Genomic DNA, 20,100 nt, shown 5'->3' with positions numbered 1-20,100 from the left:
TTCCAATAGGGCGCAACTAGTATCTAATAGGAATCCTGGGGGCCCGAAAGCGCGTTCAGGCTTCTGAGTTTTTTTTCTCTCTCTCTCTCTCTCTTCTGGTCCAATTCTCCTCCAATACATCTGAAAATTTCTTTCTCTTCGATCTCGTCCTATCCCTCCCTGCCGTCGTGAAAACCCTCCCCCGACTTTGGCTCAATTCTTATGGCCATCGGGTCCTCGAGCGGGGTGATTGAGTCATTCCTACTCCCGACGCATGGCCATCTCTCTTGCCAACAATAGCCCAACTCGGCTGGGTCTACCTCCGGACGAAAAGGGGCAGAAGCTGAGCATGTGGCATCGATTGGGTCTGCGGCGATGGCTGGGCCGAGACGATCGAGATGGCCAGGACTTCCCCCACCGACCCTCCAGCCCTCGCAAACAAGACAACCTGACTCGCCGTCTCTCGCGCCGAGTGGGCGTTGGCCTGCCTCGATCTACTACCTTCAAACGCCAGATCTCCGAACGCCGGGACCATCTCGCACCGCTCGAGCCTGAACACCGTCGAGCACACTCGGCCGACCGTCGCACGCTGAGTGCCCAAAGGACCCGGTCTCCACCGCCCGTGGATCCCCGACTCTCCCTGCCTGAGGTTCAGTGGCTCGGCCCGCCCGCAACCACGGTCGACGAGCCAGAGACGAGCTTGAACTATGACCTAGAAACCGATTCCCTCGATTGGACCCCGGACGTGACAACCGCCCCGGAGGCACCCACACAGGACACCCTCGAGATGGAGCTGGAACGTCGGTGGATTCTGAACCTGAGCATGCACTTCCGTGATCGCTCCGAGCGGGAGAAGTTCTTTGTGACCTACGCCGAGACGCCTACCAAATGGCGCCGGGTAACGATCTCCTGCGATTACAGGGCTGCTCCGCCGGATTCGCTGGAGCAGGATTTGAAGGAGCTCCGGTACCAGCGGGACAAGTGTGCCCGGATCTACGAGTCCATCCGCGAGTCCCTTTTGGAGATCCAATTCTACGATACCGTCACCAATTTGAAGGTGGAAACACGCGACGGCCGCCTCCATGTCCATGTTACCGAAGACGTCAACGAAACGATCCCCTATCCTCCGATCTCGAGTATCGGCCACCTGCCCGGCGCGCGGTGCGTCCCCGAACAATTCCTTCATTTCGAGTCCCATTTGTCCGGATTTGTTTATAAAGTGAGGCTGGGAGGTCACGCGTATATAAAGAAGGAGATTCCGGGCCCGGATACCGTGGATGAGTTTCTCTACGAGATTAATGCTCTTCACGCGCTGAGCGGGGCTCCCAATGTGATACAGGTGGAGGGAATCGTGGTCGATGAACGCCAGGAGGTTGTGAAGGGCTTGCTCATCAATTACGCCGAGCAAGGTGCGCTGGTGGATATTTTGTATGAACAGAGAGGACGGATTGCTTTTGGCAGGCGTGAACGATGGGCCAAACAAATTGTTCAGGGTCTTTGTGAGATCCATGAATCTGGCTACGTGCAGGGCGATTTCACGCTGTCGAATATTGTGGTGGATGGAGATGACAATGCTCACATTATCGATATCAACCGCCGAGGCTGTCCTGTGGGATGGGAGCCACCGGAAATTGCTGCCAAAATTGAGAGCAACCAACGCATTTCCATGTATATTGGAGTGAAGACTGACCTTTACCAACTCGGAATGACGCTCTGGGCTTTGATCATGGAGGAAGATGAGCCTGAGCGTCAGCCTCGCCCCTTAATGTTCGACATTGACTCAGATGTGCCTGATTATTACCGCAGACTCGTGGAAATCTGCCTCAGTCCAACCCCGCGGCATCGATTGGCGGCGAAAGACCTACTGAGGCTTTTCCCGCCAGACTTACTATCCCGTCCTTTCCCTCCCCCAGGACGCCGAGTGAGTGGATCGGAATTGAGGCCTATCGTCATCAAAGGAAATAGTATCGGCTCTCCACTCACTCGCCTTCCGAACCGAATCCCCTCGAAGACTTCCTTCGACCGGAATTCTCTTAAATCTCATCCGTCACAGCCTATTTTCTCCGAAAATCACGACCAAGGAAAGGGATCGACTCCCACTCTTACTGGCTCTAACCGAGGCGCTTGCTTCCCTTCTCGACATTCGTCAGCCTCGACTTTGAACCACCACGAACACAATGAAGTGCACGGTGAGATCAACAAGGGCTGGGCCAATTATCATCAACTAAATTGCAACGCTGGAGAGCTCGCAAGAGAAGTTTCCTCAGAAATTCAAACCAAAAATGCAAAGCCACTTACCCCAGCCAACGACTGCGGCGTTGACCCAGTTGAGCAGCAGCAAGCACCACACTTGGAGGAATCAACCATTCCTTCGTGCCGCTACACGAAAGAACCGGTGCATCCCGCAGATCAAATTGAGCCGAGTCCAATGCAGCCTCTACATATTCCGGCAGTTCCCCCGCCGGTAACGAATGACGGTTATGAAGACGCTGCAGCTTCAGCGGGAGAAGAGGAGTGTCAGTCTAGACATGATGCTCCTGACACCGAGTCTCGGCCAGTGGAGGGCTTGGAGTCACCATCTCTCCTTCACTCTGTTCTACCGATCAATCCCGCGCATACTCTCTCTCGACGCAGGACTTTCCCTGCAGTTTCACAGGATGTCAAAATGTCTCCGTCACCCGAGAGATTCGAATTTGATTCACCTCCTCTCGTCCAACTTTCTGAGTCGCTGCTCCCCATCAATCCCGCCTTCGGGGCGCCCGTCTCCAAATCACCCCCCCTCGCTTTTCGAGTCCAAACTTCCTATCAATCCCGCCCATAGGCAAAAGTCGGCGAGATTTTCGTGAGCTTGTCTTTATAAATTTTCCAGCGCCGTACGATGGTCACTGAAGCGTTTCCGTACGAGAGCCAAATGCTTTCTTGATAATTCCCTTCTGGGACGATGCTCGATACCCCTTTCATTTCCCGCTTGTATAGTTCACCTCGTCACAGTCATTGTTGCGTTCCTAGTCCAGCTTTCAGGCCTCAGCACCGATGGCGCATGTCGGCGAACTTTTGGCGTCTTAAAAGTCTTTCTTTGGTGGGATCTATTTTGAGCTTCCTGCGTTGATGCGACTCGTTTTTATTTTGCAAATCTAGCATTCTTGTTGTTGCCTATATGACTCGGAGGTTACTCGGCGTTGACGGTCTCTTCGATGGTATTCTGTTCTCACTTCTCACTTTGGGCCATTTTGGCTGTATTATTCTTTTATTTATCGGACTTTAAAATGCACGATTCGAGATCGAACTGTTTGCCCTTGGCAGTAGCCTACTTTAGCCTGCATGCTCTAGAAAGACCCGCGAATGAAAGTACATATACGCATACATTAGTATTCAATCACTATCCACGTACTAGAGCCTCAAAGCTTTCTCTCCAGGGATCTGCGCTAGCTGTGAGTCCACGTCCAATGAGAACAATCTTGCATTGAGACACCGCCGCCTCATCCCCATCGTCCGGGCGTGGCTGTGAGTCCCGAATTTCAAACGTATCCCTAACAGCCTGGATAATCTTGCTCGAGCCATCATCAAGCGTCAAGATACCCTTCAGCCGATGAATCTCAAATCCGATAGGATGACCCTCCGGCGCCGGATCTACCCCAGTGGGCAGCGTGGACTCCCAAAGCACCGAGCGAAGCCACTCATCCACCTTCATCACCCGATCCGCGGGGATCGGCGGCGTAACAATAGCCGTAGTCGAGATGGCCGGATCCATATGGCTATGCCCCTTATTACCGAAGTCCATATCAGCAAGATGGTCATAAGCATGTAAATCCAGCACAACGCCCTCAATCTGTGGCGTGCGGCTGTGGTCTGTGACATGGATCTTAGCCGCACTGTTAATCGCCGTGATGCGGTCCCGCACGCCCTCCAGCTCTGCGGGCGTGACGAGGTCTGTTTTATTGAGAATTATCACATCCGCATGCGAGATCTGCATGTGGGCCATGGATAACACGGGCCCAGAGCCGTGGTCGTGGTCTGGAACGTGCGACTCTGCTTTTTCTTCGGGGGCTGGCTCGTCGAGAAGCTTGAGAATGTTCTTAGCGTCGACTAGGGTGATGATTCCGTCAAGGTAGATTGAGCTGCCCAGGCCTTCGTCCATCCAGAATACCGGGGCGATATTGCCGGGGTCGGCTAAGCCGGTGGTCTCCAGGAGGATGTAGTCGAATGTCCCTCGGCGTTCCATGAGAGATTCAAGAGCCATGACACCGGAGTCTCTGGGTTTGTGTGTCAGTGTTGGGGGTTCTCTTTGTAGGACATATGATGGTTGAGATGTTCGTACTTGACTGAGCAGCAGATGCAGCCATTGCCGACTTCCATCCATTCGGTGACTTTTTGGCCATCTTCTTCGTTGACAGTTAAGGGCTTCTCAATATCAGATGCTGGACGGTTATTTAGTTAGGATTTGCATCCGAGTCTTGTGTTCGGACGGGACTTACAATCACCAAATTCTAAATCGTATTAGCTTGATTAATGTCAAATCTCAGATATAAACGTACCATTCATGATCACAGCAATCTTCTTGCCATGCTTCTCTGTTAGAATGTAGTTGAGGAGGGTGGTCTTTCCTGCTCCCAGGTATCCTGTATTGAAAATTAGTCTATACTTACCAGAAGGACAAAATTGAAAGCATACCAGTGACCAAGGTGATAGGAACCCTAGTAGTCACCTCCTCTTCGATAAGTGGCTCTGCTGGTATTGCAGAGACGTCCACCAGGTCTGGAGGAGCATCGTCTTCGTCGATGTCCGCCATCAGGTAGATCTGTTTACCTGAAAAGGTTGTACCCCGGAGAATCGAGAGGTTCCACTGCGGACAATAGATGCGGATGACGTTGACTTCCTAGAGCGGACAGTAGGGCTTAGGGCATTGGGCGGTCATGCTGTCCCTATCTCTGTTGCTCCGACCTTAAAGGCCTAATCTAACTGTTTAGTTCTGGGGTGAAAGGCCAGGGCATGCGGACTTTCCCTTCCACTCATTTGTTTCTTTATCTTTCTCTCGTTTAAGTTCGCGCTTTCTCACCCCTTCCCAAATCACCCTTTGTTTACCCGCAATGACTGCCGCGGGAGTGTCGCCGTCAAGCTCCCCACGCCTCCCAAGTCCTCCCCCGTTCACGGAGGTCCAGATCGGACCGCAATCGCCTTCTGTGGGTGAGACTTTCGGCAAGGATGCAGAGCTTCTGGGTTCCGCTGGGGACGACGATGCTTCGACGCGCAGGATTCGGCCTGGGACTCGGGCTGCAGACATGGCTTCCGGACCTCCGTTAATTCCCTTGTCGCAGGTGAGTTGGGACCTTATCCCTTTGAAGCCCTTGTCCAGTACCATCGTTGCTAACAGAACTAGCTTGATTCTCCCTTCCAGCTGCAGGAACATCTCAAGTCCTTATATCATCACTTCACGAAACCCGAGGGATCGGACACTGTGGTCCCTATTAACCGCCAGGTTGCGATCCAGTTGACTGAGCCCCCCCGAGGGCGTTGACCGGTCGCTCTGGCTTTACGAGTTATGCCGATTTCTTACGATGAAAGTTAACAACCTGATTATCGCCTTCTTTGCCGAAACCCCTCCATGCTCTGCCCAGACCTGCCCTGAGATGCGCGCCTCCGAATGGCAGTATCTTTGCGCCGTGCACGATCCACCCAAGTCATGCTGCGCCATTGATTATTGCTGCCACACCCTCGACTGGGCTACCAACACCCTCACCTCCCCAAATACTTCCCCAGCCGATTGACCCTGGGTTCAGAGGCCGGGGGCGGCCCCCAGGCCAGTATGCGACATTTGACCAACATCTTCCGCCGACTATACCGGATTTTCGCACACGCTTGGTTCCAGCACCGGGGTGTTTTCTGGGAGGTTGAGGGTCACGACGGTCTCTATGTCTTCTTCAAGACGGTTTGCGACCTGTTCCACCTGATTCCCGAGGACAATTATACCATTCCTCCGGAGGCAGAGGGCCCCGACGCAACTCAGCTGAAGGCAGAGTGGCCTACAGACGCTAAACGGTTGACTATTCTTCGAAAGGAGGATGAGAGCCCGTTTAGCAGTGAACTTGATGGAGTAGATTCTTCCCTCAGTACAGGCGCTACGACTCGTCGTCATAAACATAGCCCATCCACCGGCTCGCGGGTTACCACAATCGCTGAGAGCACAGAGGATAACGACGAGGCGCCACGTGCTCCAGCGCCATTGCGTGAGGTTACGAAGGAAATACTTGAGCCACATCCTCCATCGAGTGTAGAGGACCGCCCCGCCAACGAGGAGCCTGCCCCTGAACCGATGTCGAACCCTGTGGAAGAAGCGTCAGCCAGAGAAACTCCAGCTGAAGCAACGCCAGCCATCGCTGAAGCGGCCCAGGAAATTGCCGAGAAAACAGAGGATACACCTGTGAAGACACACGAGGAACTGTCCGAGCCTCCTGAAGAGCCAACGGAGCAGCCCAAAGAGACGGAATCTACTGAGCGAACTGAAGCAGCGGAAACCGCAGCAGAGCCAAAGGTCGAGGAAGAGGCAGAGCAGACAGAAGCGAAGGAGGATGGAGAAGCAGAAAAAGAACCAGAGAAGCCCCTGGAGGGCCAGGATGCAGAAGCTGCCCCATTATCCACAGAGGATAGTCCCAGCGAGTCTCCCAAAGACCTGGCAGCCGAAGCCGCTGCCGAAGCCTGAAGCCAAGACAGCAAAAGAGAGCCTGTCCAGATTCTAGGGTCTTATCCGCGCTTAATTTCTTTGTCCTATCTTTTACTTCTCGATTTTCTTCTTTCCATGTCGAGATGGTCTGTTCATGCTTGTTGTTGTGTGACATTATTCATAGGTTGTAATATAGCTCAGGAATTTTTTTCTAATGGTCCAATGTCAAAGATACCCTCTCTCTCCTGATGCAGCGCTCTTCATACAAAGCTACCACAAGGGCAGGGGTTTTTCCAAAGATATAAACGAAATACAGCTGTAGCATTGGCTCCAATTCTAATTAAGTAATCGCATTTAACTAACTATTAGAATTGGACTTACACTAGACGGAGCGATAAGCTCTAACGGCCTTGTGGGTCCATTCACCCTCTATACTTCGTTTGCCGACTCCATCTATGAAAGGTATTGAACCTTGCTAGTAGGAGACTGGGATATGCTATGGAGCACCGGTTCGTACTATTGGAGCTAAAACATATATTTTCATCGACAGCGAAGTTCTGACTTAGAGCTGCCTTGTAAGCACTGGGTGCTTGAGACAGAAAACATTTATCTGTTGTCTCATAGGAGCCATGGGTCTCGCTATCAATGGGCAACAAGCCCAATGCGATTCGACAAGCTTACACTCTATCCGCAAGCCCTTAGTTCTCAGCTCAGCGGCGCAAGATGCTCCCGGGGAATGATAACCATAATCTAAAGTACGTGTATCAGGCTTCATTGCACAGCTAGCATGTCAGCTCACACGCATGATGTTCCCAAAGCGGACTAGTGGTGACAAAGGCTCCCACCTCGATCTATATCGAGTCAGCGTTCATTCCTCAGCCTGAACTTCACGTACAGAGTCTCTAAAAACTGCAGTCTACCGGGCCTGTGGAGAATGCTTGTGATCCCGGGTGTCGCTGCTGGGATCCATAAGGCTGCTAAGGAGCGGTTTGTTTTAAGTGTAGGGTGTGGTCGGCGTTCAGGCTTTCTTGATGGACGCCGATCCCGATAAGGCTTGATTGAGGTTTTGGAGCAGGATTGGTTAGTAGTGTAAGGGGTGGTTGTTGTGATGTCTGTAACATTACGAGTTTCCGAGACGTGATCATTAGCGTTAATAGTACATGTACACTGGTTACCGTATGTTATGTACAGGCTGCTTTCATCACCTGTACCGCGGAGCAGCTAATGGAGAATCTACATCTCCTACATCTTCATCATCATAGCCCAACCCAAACTCATCCAATTCGTCAAAGCCGGGAATATGGACAGCTGGAGAAGCAACTGGACTCAGTGCTATACGTGGCCTTGATTTGAAGACGCTGGAGTACTCCGCATCTTCTTCGAATAGCTTGTCTTGGGGTGTTGTGGACCGAATAGGTGCAGATGATTTTCGCGGCGTTTCGAATTGGTTGGTAGGAAATGAAGGCCGTGGGCCTCGGCGAGGGCGAGGTGCCGGTTCGCGAGGTAAGGGTGGAATAAGAGACATTGATTTTCGGGTGCGTTCAGCTAGAGTATAGTTTGTGTTTGAAGTAGTGGTTTTGACAGGTTCAGGATCTGGAGTAAGACGGACAGTTGGAGGCGATGATTGTCTGCTGGCCGGCTCCGAGCTGTGGGATGTATCTGTCAAGATGCCGGAATGTTCGTTGTCAAAGGGAGGCGATATTGTTTGATAATTAGATGGGCTAGGCTGACTAGGTATATTCATCGCCATGGCTGGGGTCTTCCTCTGCGGACTACCAGACCGTGATTGAGGGTTGGTCTCGCGAGGGTTGCCATTAATGAGAGAAATTGCCTCGGCGACAGTAGACATGAATGATTCATCAGAGTCTGAAAGTGCCCTCCCATTTTCACTGGATTGTCGAACAGCCTTCGAGATGCTTGCGACATTCAGGGCTTGATGATCTCGAAAAACCAGACGGGTGTCGTGCGTCTCTCCGGGAGAATTCTTTCCATCCGCTTTGTCTTTAGCAAGCAAGTCGTTGAACTCATTCCATCTGCGTAAGCGGCCCCGTAGATGTAGTATGCGTGCTTCCAGGTCCACGACTAGGTCCTGCTTGCTGCCGTTGGCGAGAGAATCCACGTTATGCTCCGCTACCTGAGCCCATGCCTGCGAGAACGGAAGTTCCAGGAATGCATCGGTGCTGCTCTGGGCACCTCCATCAAGTATTGCGGTAGCCCATTCCTCGCTTCCAAGCCAATTTGCTCGAATCTCACGCGTCAATGTTTCAGCATCCGCACTCAGCTCGTCATGTTCTCCATTGGTTTCTCTCTTCGCTCGCTCCGTCAGTTCAGCTTTTTTTTCATCCAATAGCCGCGAAAACTGGTTGTAGGCTTGGTGCGCCCGTGCGCGACGTGCCCCTGACGTGCTTAGCGAGTTTTGGTGGGCAATAATGAGCGGAACCATGTTTTGATAGTCCACTGGGGATATTGAGCTGGCCGAAGCTATTCTCATTGCAGGATTCCACAGCATATCTCCCGTAGAGACTGTGACTAGCTTGCGAAGAACGGCAGTGGAGAACGTTGCCAGAAGCTCATCAAACTTCTCCCCTTTGCAGTCATCCAGCATTGTTTTGCGCAAGATGGTTTCCCGACCGAGATCTCCATTTTTCTTCAAATCAGACAATGCGCGGAATAGCGCAGCGCGGAGGTTGACGGATTGGAGCGGCTCCAAGGGTGGGAAGAAGGGTCGTAGTTTCTAAACACTTGTCAGCGTATCATTGGAGTCGTCTCTCCTTCCACATACATTTTGAGCTCCTTCTGGATCCCATATTGTGAATAGGTAGTAAAGAGCCCATTCTACCAGGCGGATGCGCTGGCGCTGGTTCTGCGAGGACGGAGATAGGGAGCGTAGAGTGATATCGGGCCAGTCCTCGCGATGGTCAAGGTGAAGGAGCTTGAGGTTCCGGATGAACACCGTCAAATTCGATGGACCCAACCACTCCAAGGGCTTTGGCCGCGCTGGCCTTGGAGCAGCCATGTTGTCAGCGAAGAGCTTGAGGTCCAAATGCCCAAAGGTGCGGTGTAAACAAATCGCGATAACGGGGGTTTGCACTGTTTGCGTGGGGGTGCGACCCACCCGCTTCCATTCGTTCCAGGCGAGTCTGCAGAGCTGCGTTATTGTGCGTCAAGGTAGTTTTTGAAACACCAGTACAGTTGATGGTAGCGCACTGGGCTGGATGATGTTGGACGCAACGGCAGGTCGTAGATCGTAACAAGATAAAAGGTCCCTGACATGTCGACAGTTCTACTTTCCCTATACTCTTTCCCGCGCTGACTAGATGCCAATAAGAGAACCGTCAGTAGCTCTAGTGATACCGTGGCTACTGTCACTCATAGACTCTATGCTAGTCTGGTTCCCACTGGCTGCTAGCCGTAGAGAGCGGGCTATCTCGTATGTCTACTCGCATACAGAAAGACGATCCGCATTGGGATGAGAAAAAAGCCCAGCTGTACCTCTGGGCCTCAGTGGGGACCAGGACCGAGATACGACCAATAACCGTACGCTTTTGCGGTAAGTGATGCTTCTTCTGAGGACAATCTCTTCCAAAAAGCAAAAAAAGAAAGGAAAGCAATCGAAAGGAAAGGAAATAGAAATTAGAAGGTATTATAATGTAGCTCGCAAAGGACAGGTCAAGATCTATGTTTGTAGAAATTCAGGCCTCCCCCGGCTTACCCCGCAGAAGAAGATCGAATCATGGAATCCTGAATCCTTTCTGCATATAAACAAGCCATTGACCGCTACCAGTTTAGTATTTTATTCTTTATTCGCAAAGAGTCTCGTCATTCATCTTAGTACTCCCCAAACTGCCTCCTTCACAATGACCTACTCTTTCTACGACGGGACTATCCCAGTACTCAAGAGCATCCTCACCTCCCTGAAGAATGTCCTCAACAAGGCACAAGAGCGCCCTGATTACGAGTCCCTAGTTCAGGCTCGGCTCTATGAAGACATGAAGCCATTGGAGTCCCAAATCCGAATTGCAACCCAGTTTTCAGAGAACCTTATCGCAAAGTTGACTGCCCGCGAAGCTGTTGTATTCGAAGACAACCTTACTTCCTTCGCCCAATTCCACGAGCGCATTGACAAAGTCCTGCAGTCACTGAAGGGCATTGACAAGGATTTCGTCAACAAACAAGCTGAAGTGAGTGGCCCCGTCCAGCTCGGGCCCGCTAAGAGCGCCGATATGACGAATGCTGCGTATGCCCATGGTATATGCTTGCCCAACATCTACTTTCATCTTACCACCGCCTATGGCATTCTGCGGAAGGAGGGTGTCCCACTGGGCAAAATGGACTATTTCATTGGATTTGCCGAGTTCATGATCCCCCAAGCAGCAGGGAAGTATTGAAGCCTAGAGATCTACGAATGTGGAGGCGATGATCTGGGTGTCTTCATGGTTGACAATTAGTCCAAAGGTACTGGCATCTTGACTCGGGTTTACTTGACGACATGACGTTAAGTTCACTCATTCATGTACATATATTCCAGCAAAAGCAAATAAAATGCGTCACGGATCATCTGTGTCTGACAAACTGATAGTGGAAATCACGCTAGAGTACTTGCTGATGTAGTAGAAAACCCAGTCTATAACGCTGAGCAATAATACAACTTTCCAAAGCTAAGGGCTCATATTATGCAGCCAGGGAAACTTCCCGTTCATTGGCTCAGCTTTGTTGATGTAGTCAAGGACTCGAGCCTTCTGAAATTGCGGCGAGATGGCGAAATCCAACACCACATTATCCATGAAACTTGGAGCAGTCAAGTATCTGGACAAAATCCAGTTGGAATAGCTGCTCCAGGTATGCATTCGTGTTTCGAAGCCCGATGTTTCAAGATCGAAGATCAACGATGACTGAATAGGGTCCTTCCGCAACTGTTCATACGCCTGGAATACTTCTTCCAGCGAAGAAAGACCTGGGCTTCCCTTGGTTGATTTCCCCAATAGCCTTCGAAGACCATTGCACAGTACTACTACGTCTTGAATACCCTCGTTACAACCGAGGCCAAGATGTGTCGTGAATTTATGACAAGAATCGCCAACCAGAACTATACGGCCGATACTCCAGTGCTGCACTATCCCTTCATGGAGATCGGTAATGCCTTTCACTTGCATAGTCGGCCAGACATCTTTGACTCGCAAAGTTTCGGTGAGATGGTAACCCGCGAACTCCTGGGCGAGGGATTCGGTATCGTCGCTGGTGTATTCCGTTCGTTCGCAGGTAGGCTTCGGAAGCTTATCATACATGAACGCCCATCCACGCCGCTTGCCGCTGAAGTATGCAATAGATTTATCTTGTGAATGAGTATCGTAGCCCTGTCCAGGCTCTGAAGCTGTCGGGAAAGAGCCAAAAAGAAGTCGATAGCTCGCGACGAACGGATGCTCAGGGTCCCAACATCGACTGGGATCAGACGTCAATGCCAGACTGCGCATTAGCCTTCGTGTTTTGCTGTGGGCTCCATCTGCTCCGATGACCATGGAGCCATGATATGTGCTACCATCAGAGCAGGTCACATTGACCCCTCCTTCATTCATCTCGATACCAGCCAAGTCTTTGCCTGTATGGATGTTTTGCCGGACCTGGAGAGGAAGAGCGTTATACATTAATTCAAGTAGTTCTGATCGATGAAAGGCGAGAGCCCAGTGGCCATGACTAGAAAGGAATGAGCAAAATTCGTCCGGTATTCCCGTCTGATGTGTACATACTTTAGGCGAACTCGCTCCCATCTCCTGCCAGCGCTGAAAGCGTGCCCCTCCGCGTTGAATGTCAAGTGATGGATAAGCTCATCCCCTATCTCCAACGCCTGCTCCAGGATGCCAAGCTGGTGTAGAACCCGCAAAGTATGTGGCCAGACAATAATGCTTGCACCCGAATCCTCGACAATCTTTTCTCTGCGCTCGAGAAGCACGAATTCGATCCCGGCGGCGTGAAGTGCATGAGCCGTGGCTAACCCTATAGGACCGCATCCGATTATAATGACTTTGAATGCGTGGGGCGTGCCCGAGTCCGCCATCATTCACGGGATTGTAATGTTTGTACTCAAACAGACGATTGGAAAGGCTGTTGAGGGCCAGTAGCCTTTTAATATTGGATAAGGAAACTTAGACCACATGGCGGAAGGCTCAGCTCGACCACACGAGCCATGAAACCTTCAGGACTCTCGTCAAAAAGCAAACCCGTGCGCCAGCTGCAGCTGGAAAGTTTCTCTGAAGACAAGTTTAATCCTAATCCCGGTCTAGGTGCATAAGTGTTGCTCCAAGCCTCGTTGATTGGGCCACGGGCTCCGTGTCAATATCCCGTCGGAAATCAGGCCTCGGATCAAGTGGCATGCCAAAGCACAACTTCGTCTACGAATGCCGATCTGCAATATGGAGTCAACTAGCGGGCAAATCTCGGCTAATCGGGGCAAACTTGGTGTCCGCTTGTATTTTCCTGCCATTCGCTGCGACATGATATCGCTCAAGCCTCGAGGGTGGCGTTCATCCAACCGCTTCTGGGCCATGAGGTTTGGAGCACTTGATTACACGAGCTCTAAATATGTGTTTACAAATTCAGGCAGTAACGATGAGGGGGACTGCAATTGGATCTAGGATAGTGGTTTCACGCCGTCTCGACTAGGGACAGTCCTTGGAAGCAACGCCCTTCTTCGATCTTGGGTGTATCAGTTGCCCCGTTTGTGCTACCGCTCAAGGTATCCAAAGTTACTCATGCAATGCCGGTAGTACAAAAAGCTCTAACGTTGTTTCTCCTCCTAGTAAAGCATTCTAGTGCACCGAAACCTTTAAAAAAAAAAACCTCTATATGACGGAAGATTGTTGCACTCAGAACATTACACAGAACTGGATGCAAGCCCACTATCATCTCCACATGTGCAGGAAGATTGAGTCTGAGAATCTGTCCCATAGAAGGAAATTTCGTACCATCTCCTTCGAATTTGCTTGCTTTAATCTCCAATACTCCTGTCCTCAGGCAGCCGCGTAATCAAATGGTTCGGGGGATCTAGGCGTATAACATGCGTGCGTTATAGCTTTTGCAAACAAAATAGCACTGGGATTCAGAGGAGGCCCAGCGATTAGTCCATCAAACTCCTCCAACCACTTGAGCTTGGGCAAGTTCGGAATTGGCGAGATTTCAAGTCAAATGCCACATGTGTCTACAACCATCTTCACCATAGCTGAGGCTTTCTCCCTCGACGCGTCTTAGCGATAGTCGCAGTCTCGATACCCTTCAAGCTCTAGTGTCATCTTATCCAGTAGTGCCATTCTCACGAAAAAGAATCTCTGTAATACAAGCACTACCAGTAGTAATAGGAGCTAAAAAAAAAATGTTCCGGATTCTATTGATGCGATAATTTAGTGTTACTCTTTGGAAAAGTGTCGCCTAGGGAGGGAACAAAACCCAATTACGAATTTTGAAGCCAGATTTGAATTATATCCACCAGGAAGCAAAACTCCAGCTTTTCCCCCAAATATTACCAAATTCTTCTTTGGATTTTCCTTTTTTCCCCTCCGCAACTCCCCAACCCTTCCACCCGCGTAAACACACTCCCAAGGCTTTGTCTAATGTATCTCAGCCTCATGAGCACGCCGCCAGACTGCCGTAGGCGTGTTCAACCTGTTAAAGTAGCCTTGAGCCCGTCACACGCGCATTAGACTTCATATCCAGGGCCTTCGACACGCCGGTACAAACCACGCCTGAGGCTTGTGCACCCTCTACTCGACATATATCGCATGGGTTATATACAAAGTGGCCCCAAATACTAGGACGAGGTTACCGAGGACAAAGCTGCGGGCAGCTGCGGAGCTTTTACTGAAGTCGAGGCTGAGCGCAATCACCCCAGTGCCAATGCCGCAGATAGACGAGAATCTCTGGTGCGTGCCAAACCTTCCCCTTTGGCCCTCTTCGACTGCCTCGGTGGCATCTTTCTCGACCTTCAGATCTCGCCAATCGCCACCTATAACGCGGACGTTCATTACGTTCACTTCCTCCGCGATAATTCCCACCCGGTCGCGGGCAGATCTTCCAAGATTCTCACCCCGGTGTCTGGCTTTTAGGTCTTCTCTGGAAAATGCAAAGGCTGGCTTGCTGTTCAATCAACTTGATCCTACCAAATTATCTACCAGGAGTGCCGTTGGCGCGAAAAACAGCCAAATGGCAGGCCATGCGGATGGGACTTTTACCTGCAACATCGTAGTACTTCTCTAAAAGACTATGTTTGAATATGCCATGGTCTAGGAGATAAGATGAAGAGGAAACTAGAATTAATAGGGATGAAGAATAATATGATCACAACCTAACGATATGTGATTTAGATGTACGATTTGGGCAGTTGATGCAACGCAAGCTGCAAGCATTAAGCTCCGGTTCCAGGAGATGCGCGGCGGTGATGTGATCGAGGGCTGCTTGGCGGATGCCGAGGTCGTTTCTCTCCTCTTTTCAACCTCATTGTCCAATACCACAACCTTGGAAGCTCGCGATCTTTTAAGAATCAACTTGTCAGACCCACACTCACACCCCTGCACCTGATCTACACGATGGCGGCGGCTGTGAAGCGCTTCTTCTCTTCCCCGCGCTTTGCCGTGGCGGGCGCAAGCAATGATACCCACAAATTTGGATACAAACGTAAGGCAAATGAGGCTCGCTTTCTGCTACGATGATCTCACATTCCTCAGTCCTCGCATGGTACCATCAGCATTCGCTGCCCGTAACCCCGCTCAACCCACGAGCGGCACAGATCAACCTCCCCTCGCGTGCTTACGACACGGTACCTTCGCCGTCCAGCCTGCCCTCGCCCACCCAGACTTCCCTGTCGGTGGTCACCCCTCCCCGGGTGACTATTGAACTGCTCAAGGAAGCTCATTCGGTGGGGATCCCCGCAGTTTGGTTACAGCCCGGCTCCTTCGACGATACAGTGCTGGAGTTCGCCCGCGGGCACTTTGAGGCCGTAGTTGCGGGGGATGGCGGAAATGGCGGCGAGGGCTGGTGTGTGCTGGTGGATGGGGAGGAGGGACTGGAAGCAGCGGGGGTCCAGTGGACGAACCAACGACTTTAGATGAACGAATGATATTAGATGAGAGGGAAGGGGGGGGGGGGAGCTATTCGCTGTACATAGAATCCCTGTGTTTGTCTCAGGCTGGGGTTTGTTGTTATAGAAACTGCGCTAGGCTGATCGCGGTAATCCAGAGAGTTTGCTTCCTGCACCTTTTTTTTGGTCCAGAGACTCCAACCTTCGGGTGAGAGCTGTTTTCTCTCCGGCGACTTCCATCCCGGACTTGGTCCTTTCCATTATTTTGCTCGCAATCATGCCCGATATGCCGGCTGTCTTTCAGCAGGCGTCTTCGCCACCCAAAGTAGATATCGCCAGCGCTCATTCCCACCTCTATCAAGTCCCGTCACCAGCCTCCGCCTCCTCCTCTCTTTATTCGCTCTCTGTCAGTCGCAAGCGCCCTCGTCGTGATACAGAGAAGCTCTCCTCGACATTCGATCCTGATATCCGCGGAATTTCGCCGCTCATTCTCTCAACCGACAACCAAACAGCCGCCACGGACGATCTACACAAACCTGCAGAGCTGGACTGTCGTCCAAACCGCTACCGAGAATCCTTTCTTCCGCCATCGCTAGATGCGAGCGTCGACTCGGTCGGTCCCGGCGCCCCTGGCACAAGCCGCAAACGCAGTCGTCGTGACTCGTGCATCGCATCTCCAACAGAGGAGACTGCAACTGCCCCCGAGAACCCACCAAGCTGGGGCCGCACAGTCATAAATGCAGTGGGCAAAGTACTAGATATCTGCTGGTCCGGCGCGTTCCGGGGTTTCTACGCCGGAGGAGGACAAGGCTACGACATGGCCCCCGGGCCGCCAGCACACTTCAGTCCCAAATGGCGACCAGTCGAAAAGGAACACCAGACCATGCACACCCCCATTCCCGGCCAATTCCCAGAGGATGATAACGATATCGATCGGACCTGGGTGGTCGTACCGGAGGGAGCAGCAGACGAGTACGAACGAGATGACCTGGACGCCAGTCCCTCGATGAAGGTGCGCCGGAATTACCAAGTCTCGAGCCCTCGACGGCGATCAGCAGTGATGCCTCGTTTGGCGAAAAGGTCGGCTGGGCAAATGAGGCCATCGACGCCCTCGAAGAATCTGGGTCCTGCGTCGCCCCGGGCAAGGGACGGGCCAGGGTCTGCTGATATGCAACGATACGCGGCGAAGATGCGACGCAAGGAGCGAGAAGAAGACGCCAGTATCCAACGGTTGAACAAGCAGCTCCAGGCGATGATTCGTGAGGGAAGAGAAGCCTTGGGAACAACGGTGGAGGTGGATGATGTGGAGATGGATTCTGACTGAGCACAAAAATCTGATCTGTGGCTTCTTTTATTTCCTTTTCTTTGTGCTCTGTTGGCTGTTCGGCTTTCTGCGGCTCGACGAACCTGATGTTTGGCCCTCTCTTCACCTCTAATGATTGATACCCTAAGGGCGGACATTTATCTGCATGTGGCCCAAATTTGTGATACGATTTATGACCCCTTTTTTTAACGATTTCTTTTGTCTCGCCGGTGCCGGTAGCATTGCTCTTTCTATGGCTAGATTTTCTCTTCCAGACTTGGCACGATCTTCAATTAAGGCATCAATTCAACGTTAGCTTGGAGCACTATTACATTGCTTGTTGCAAATCGGAATTGGAGGCCAACTCCCTTCCAATGCATTTAAATAATAACTTATCCAAGGCAATGCAGTTGAAGACGAGAAAACAAATAATATTGACTCTTGAAAGAGGTATGTGCTAGCTATTTGGCGGCTGAAGGACCCAGAAGCATTGGAACGCATTGACACGCATCGAAAGACACCAAGATATCAAATCAATCCGACGTACAATTTAGATACCTGACACGATTCGCAAAGACCTCCGACGCCAAAGAACTGTCTGACGCTTCAACGTACCCTGGCGCTTACTGGTGACCAGCCGCCGGGGGCGCCTGGGCAGATCCCTTAGCAACGCCCTTGTAGCCTGGAGCCCCCTTCGGAGGAGGGGCCATGGTCGTACCATCACCAACCTTGGTGGGATCAGAACCAGACTTATGAGGCGCAGCAGGAGAAAGAGCCTTGGTCAATTTGCCGAGGGCACCACCCTGGAGCAGGACATCAGTCAAGGTGGACCCTTGAATGGGAGGAGCCCCACGAGCCTCGTGCTGGGTGGCGTCACGGCGGCCATGCATCTATAAAGTTCGTTAGTCCTGACGGTCAATGAAGCCAAGTGAACTTGTTTCGGGGAAGACTCACAGGGAAGAGGCCGAGACCGTGGTGGGCGTTCCCAAAGAGGGCTCCAAGGCCACTCTCGGTGGCAAGTTCCTTGAGTGGGTTGGTCTTGGTCTTGCTGTCGTCCTTCTTACCATCCTTGCCCTCGCCCTTCTTGCCGTTGGGATCTTCCTTGCTATCCTTCTTGCCAGCTTCTTCTTCCGCGGCATCACGCTTGCCCTAAATTGGAATGAGTACGAGAACCACATGGCGCCAGGATCTCTGTTTTCAAAACTTACAAGCATCTTTCCGACTCGGTCAATGCCAGCAAGTTTTTCAGCACTGCTAGCGGCGTCCTTGATGTAATCAAGACCCTCACCGATCATGTCGCGGCGATGGCTCTGGGTCGTGGCCTAATAGATGTCAGTAGTCGGACTTGCTTCTGTGATCGAGTGAAACTTACACCACCGCTGGTCAATTGGTGGACGAAACCCAAGAGTCCATGGACCTCACCGTGGACCTCACGGGTCTGGTGGTGACCATTAGGAGGACCGGGCTTCTTGGCCTGACCACCAAGCAGGGAACCGACGATAGGAAGGTTGCTAATGGTGCTGGTCAGGTCTCGTTTCAGGTTCTGACCTTCATTTTGACCGTCATTCTCGCCGTCGTTCTGTCCATCGTTTTCACCAGCATTCTGGCCGGAATTCTGGCCAGCGTTCTCGCCAGCGTTCTGACCGGCATTCTGTCCCTCATTTTGGTGGGCGTTTTGACCGGCATTTTGACCGGCGTTTTGGCCCTCGTTCTGATGCGCGTTCTGGCCGGCGTTCTGCCCAGCATTTTGTTTCTACGCATGATTAGGAGCAACCTCGGCGTCGGTGACAGGGGCACTCACATCGTCAAACAGGCCACCAATAAAAGGGAGGTAGCTCAGCTCTTCATTGAAAGACCGAGCATGGTTTTGAGCATCCTGGCCCTTGTCTACATTCGCGGGGTGAGCTTGGTCCTTTGTTCGATGTTAGCCCACAGAGTATCTAATCTTGGCCAAGTCAACGGCAACATACTCCTCCAAAGAGTTCGCTTAGCAGAGGGAATTTGCTTAGATCTCCTGTGAATGATCGCTCTTCAACCGAGCGCTCCTGCTTTCCCTGCGGGTAACCGGTCAGCCCTTCTCCTCGTCCCTGGTCGATTGAACCGACTTACTCCCAGAAGAGAGCCGATCAATGGCAATTTGTCGATCAAGTTTCCGTGGCCATTCTGCTGAGTAGCCTCGGCACGAGGAACCAACTTTCCGAGGATGCCATTGACGGCGTCATTCACGACGCCATCTGCGGTGCCGGCACCAATGAAGTTTTCCCCGTCACCACGAGGGCTCTGCCGCAAGGGGGCAGCCAGGCCTGTCGCCGTGAAAAGCGAAATGGCGTAGATGGTTTTAACCATGTTGGCAATTTTTGTCTTCTCGCTGCTGAAGGAGAGTAAAGTCACTGCCGCCAAGCGACGGGGGCGGAAGCAAGAAGGGGGCGTTAACGAGAGTGTTGGAATGCGAAGAAGTCGAACCAAACGGGGGATGGGGCCAGGTTGGCGCATTATATACTGGTGATCCCTTGGGTCACATTCTAGGGCCACTGGGATGAAGGGGCTGCTGGATAGGAGCAGGACTTGTTCCTCACTGGGTGGATCGGTTGTTTACCTTCTTGGATTGTCTTCCCCCGGGGAATGTCAGGCCTTGGAACTTGCGAGGCGCTTGTGGCTTGATGGCTTTGCCATATGACAAGAATGTTCCGATGCTTATTTGGAGACATTACTCCCGTCGATCCTTGTTTTTGGAAGGGATGTAAGGGGCAGTCGCTCACCAACAATATTCCTTTATCGGTTTACCAGACATACTTCTACAGATAGCATCCGCGACAGGTACCGAATTCCTGGCTGGCAGGCCTGAAATTATTAGTGTAGTATCACAACGTCAATATATGGTAGTTGAACCGTACTGAGGGGTCACTCGTAGGAATACTGTGATAACTAGTATTACGGGAATCAATAACTGATACATGAGCAACTTGTACCGAGTGTTAGTAAAAAGTAGCTAAGGGTATTCGGAAGCAGTAGCAGGTCTGAGTGGAGGGTATACAAAAACGGGGAGGCGAAGGGGACCTCCGGGCTTGGGGTATTATTAGCTGTACAATCTATCAG

General features: G+C 51.7%; 11 protein-coding genes across 11 annotated transcripts; 6 read left to right on the top strand and 5 right to left on the bottom strand.

Moving 5' to 3' along the window:
* Positions 1-253: 253 nt before the first annotated feature.
* N7468_005386 (protein kinase family protein) lies at positions 254-2,800 on the top strand (the record flags this gene model as incomplete). Its single annotated transcript, XM_058474683.1, has 1 exon — positions 254-2,800. One exon carries the CDS (start codon positions 254-256, stop codon positions 2,798-2,800), a length of 2,547 nt encoding a protein of 848 aa, XP_058330423.1.
* A 348-nt stretch (positions 2,801-3,148) lies between these two features.
* N7468_005385 (CobW family GTP-binding protein) lies at positions 3,149-4,768 on the bottom strand (the record flags this gene model as incomplete). Its single annotated transcript, XM_058474682.1, has 5 exons — positions 3,149-3,181; positions 3,371-4,232; positions 4,298-4,397; positions 4,515-4,598; positions 4,651-4,768. The coding sequence occupies 5 exons, from the start codon at positions 4,766-4,768 to the stop codon at positions 3,149-3,151; spliced, it is 1,197 nt and encodes a 398-aa protein (XP_058330422.1).
* A 298-nt stretch (positions 4,769-5,066) lies between these two features.
* On the top strand, positions 5,067-5,744 carry N7468_005384 (uncharacterized protein; the record flags this gene model as incomplete). The annotated part of the gene is made up of 3 exons (XM_058474681.1): positions 5,067-5,294; positions 5,357-5,455; positions 5,487-5,744. 3 exons carry the CDS (start codon positions 5,067-5,069, stop codon positions 5,742-5,744), a joined length of 585 nt encoding a protein of 194 aa, XP_058330421.1.
* A 38-nt stretch (positions 5,745-5,782) lies between these two features.
* Positions 5,783-6,676, top strand: N7468_005383 (uncharacterized protein; the record flags this gene model as incomplete). Its single annotated transcript, XM_058474680.1, has 1 exon — positions 5,783-6,676. One exon carries the CDS (start codon positions 5,783-5,785, stop codon positions 6,674-6,676), a length of 894 nt encoding a protein of 297 aa, XP_058330420.1.
* A 1,162-nt stretch (positions 6,677-7,838) lies between these two features.
* On the bottom strand, positions 7,839-9,653 carry N7468_005382 (uncharacterized protein; the record flags this gene model as incomplete). The annotated part of the gene is made up of 2 exons (XM_058474679.1): positions 7,839-9,371; positions 9,420-9,653. 2 exons carry the CDS (start codon positions 9,651-9,653, stop codon positions 7,839-7,841), a joined length of 1,767 nt encoding a protein of 588 aa, XP_058330419.1.
* Positions 9,654-10,494: 841 nt separating this feature from the next.
* N7468_005381 (DUF1993 domain-containing protein) lies at positions 10,495-11,025 on the top strand (the record flags this gene model as incomplete). The annotated part of the gene is made up of 1 exon (XM_058474678.1): positions 10,495-11,025. The coding sequence occupies one exon, from the start codon at positions 10,495-10,497 to the stop codon at positions 11,023-11,025; it is 531 nt and encodes a 176-aa protein (XP_058330418.1).
* Positions 11,026-11,295: 270 nt separating this feature from the next.
* On the bottom strand, positions 11,296-12,689 carry N7468_005380 (FAD-dependent oxidoreductase; the record flags this gene model as incomplete). Its single annotated transcript, XM_058474677.1, has 2 exons — positions 11,296-12,328; positions 12,382-12,689. 2 exons carry the CDS (start codon positions 12,687-12,689, stop codon positions 11,296-11,298), a joined length of 1,341 nt encoding a protein of 446 aa, XP_058330417.1.
* A 1,699-nt stretch (positions 12,690-14,388) lies between these two features.
* Positions 14,389-14,649, bottom strand: N7468_005379 (uncharacterized protein; the record flags this gene model as incomplete). The annotated part of the gene is made up of 1 exon (XM_058474676.1): positions 14,389-14,649. The coding sequence occupies one exon, from the start codon at positions 14,647-14,649 to the stop codon at positions 14,389-14,391; it is 261 nt and encodes an 86-aa protein (XP_058330416.1).
* Positions 14,650-15,210: 561 nt separating this feature from the next.
* Positions 15,211-15,728, top strand: N7468_005378 (CoA-binding protein; the record flags this gene model as incomplete). The annotated part of the gene is made up of 2 exons (XM_058474675.1): positions 15,211-15,298; positions 15,349-15,728. 2 exons carry the CDS (start codon positions 15,211-15,213, stop codon positions 15,726-15,728), a joined length of 468 nt encoding a protein of 155 aa, XP_058330415.1.
* Positions 15,729-15,978: 250 nt separating this feature from the next.
* Positions 15,979-17,025, top strand: N7468_005377 (uncharacterized protein; the record flags this gene model as incomplete). The annotated part of the gene is made up of 1 exon (XM_058474674.1): positions 15,979-17,025. The coding sequence occupies one exon, from the start codon at positions 15,979-15,981 to the stop codon at positions 17,023-17,025; it is 1,047 nt and encodes a 348-aa protein (XP_058330414.1).
* Positions 17,026-17,627: 602 nt separating this feature from the next.
* Positions 17,628-19,350, bottom strand: N7468_005376 (uncharacterized protein; the record flags this gene model as incomplete). Its single annotated transcript, XM_058474673.1, has 7 exons — positions 17,628-17,894; positions 17,959-18,153; positions 18,213-18,326; positions 18,377-18,757; positions 18,806-18,916; positions 18,975-19,058; positions 19,114-19,350. 7 exons carry the CDS (start codon positions 19,348-19,350, stop codon positions 17,628-17,630), a joined length of 1,389 nt encoding a protein of 462 aa, XP_058330413.1.
* Between the last annotated feature and the right edge of the window lie 750 nt (positions 19,351-20,100).

The sequence above is a fragment of the Penicillium chermesinum genome, assembly GCF_028974085.1.
Source record: "Penicillium chermesinum strain IBT 19713 chromosome Unknown utg000004l:1.0-3345178.0:1.0-3348027.0, whole genome shotgun sequence".
Taxonomy (NCBI): domain Eukaryota; kingdom Fungi; phylum Ascomycota; class Eurotiomycetes; order Eurotiales; family Aspergillaceae; genus Penicillium; species Penicillium chermesinum.
Note: the sequence above shows the minus strand (reverse complement) of the source record. Positions and strands in the feature narration are given on the sequence as shown.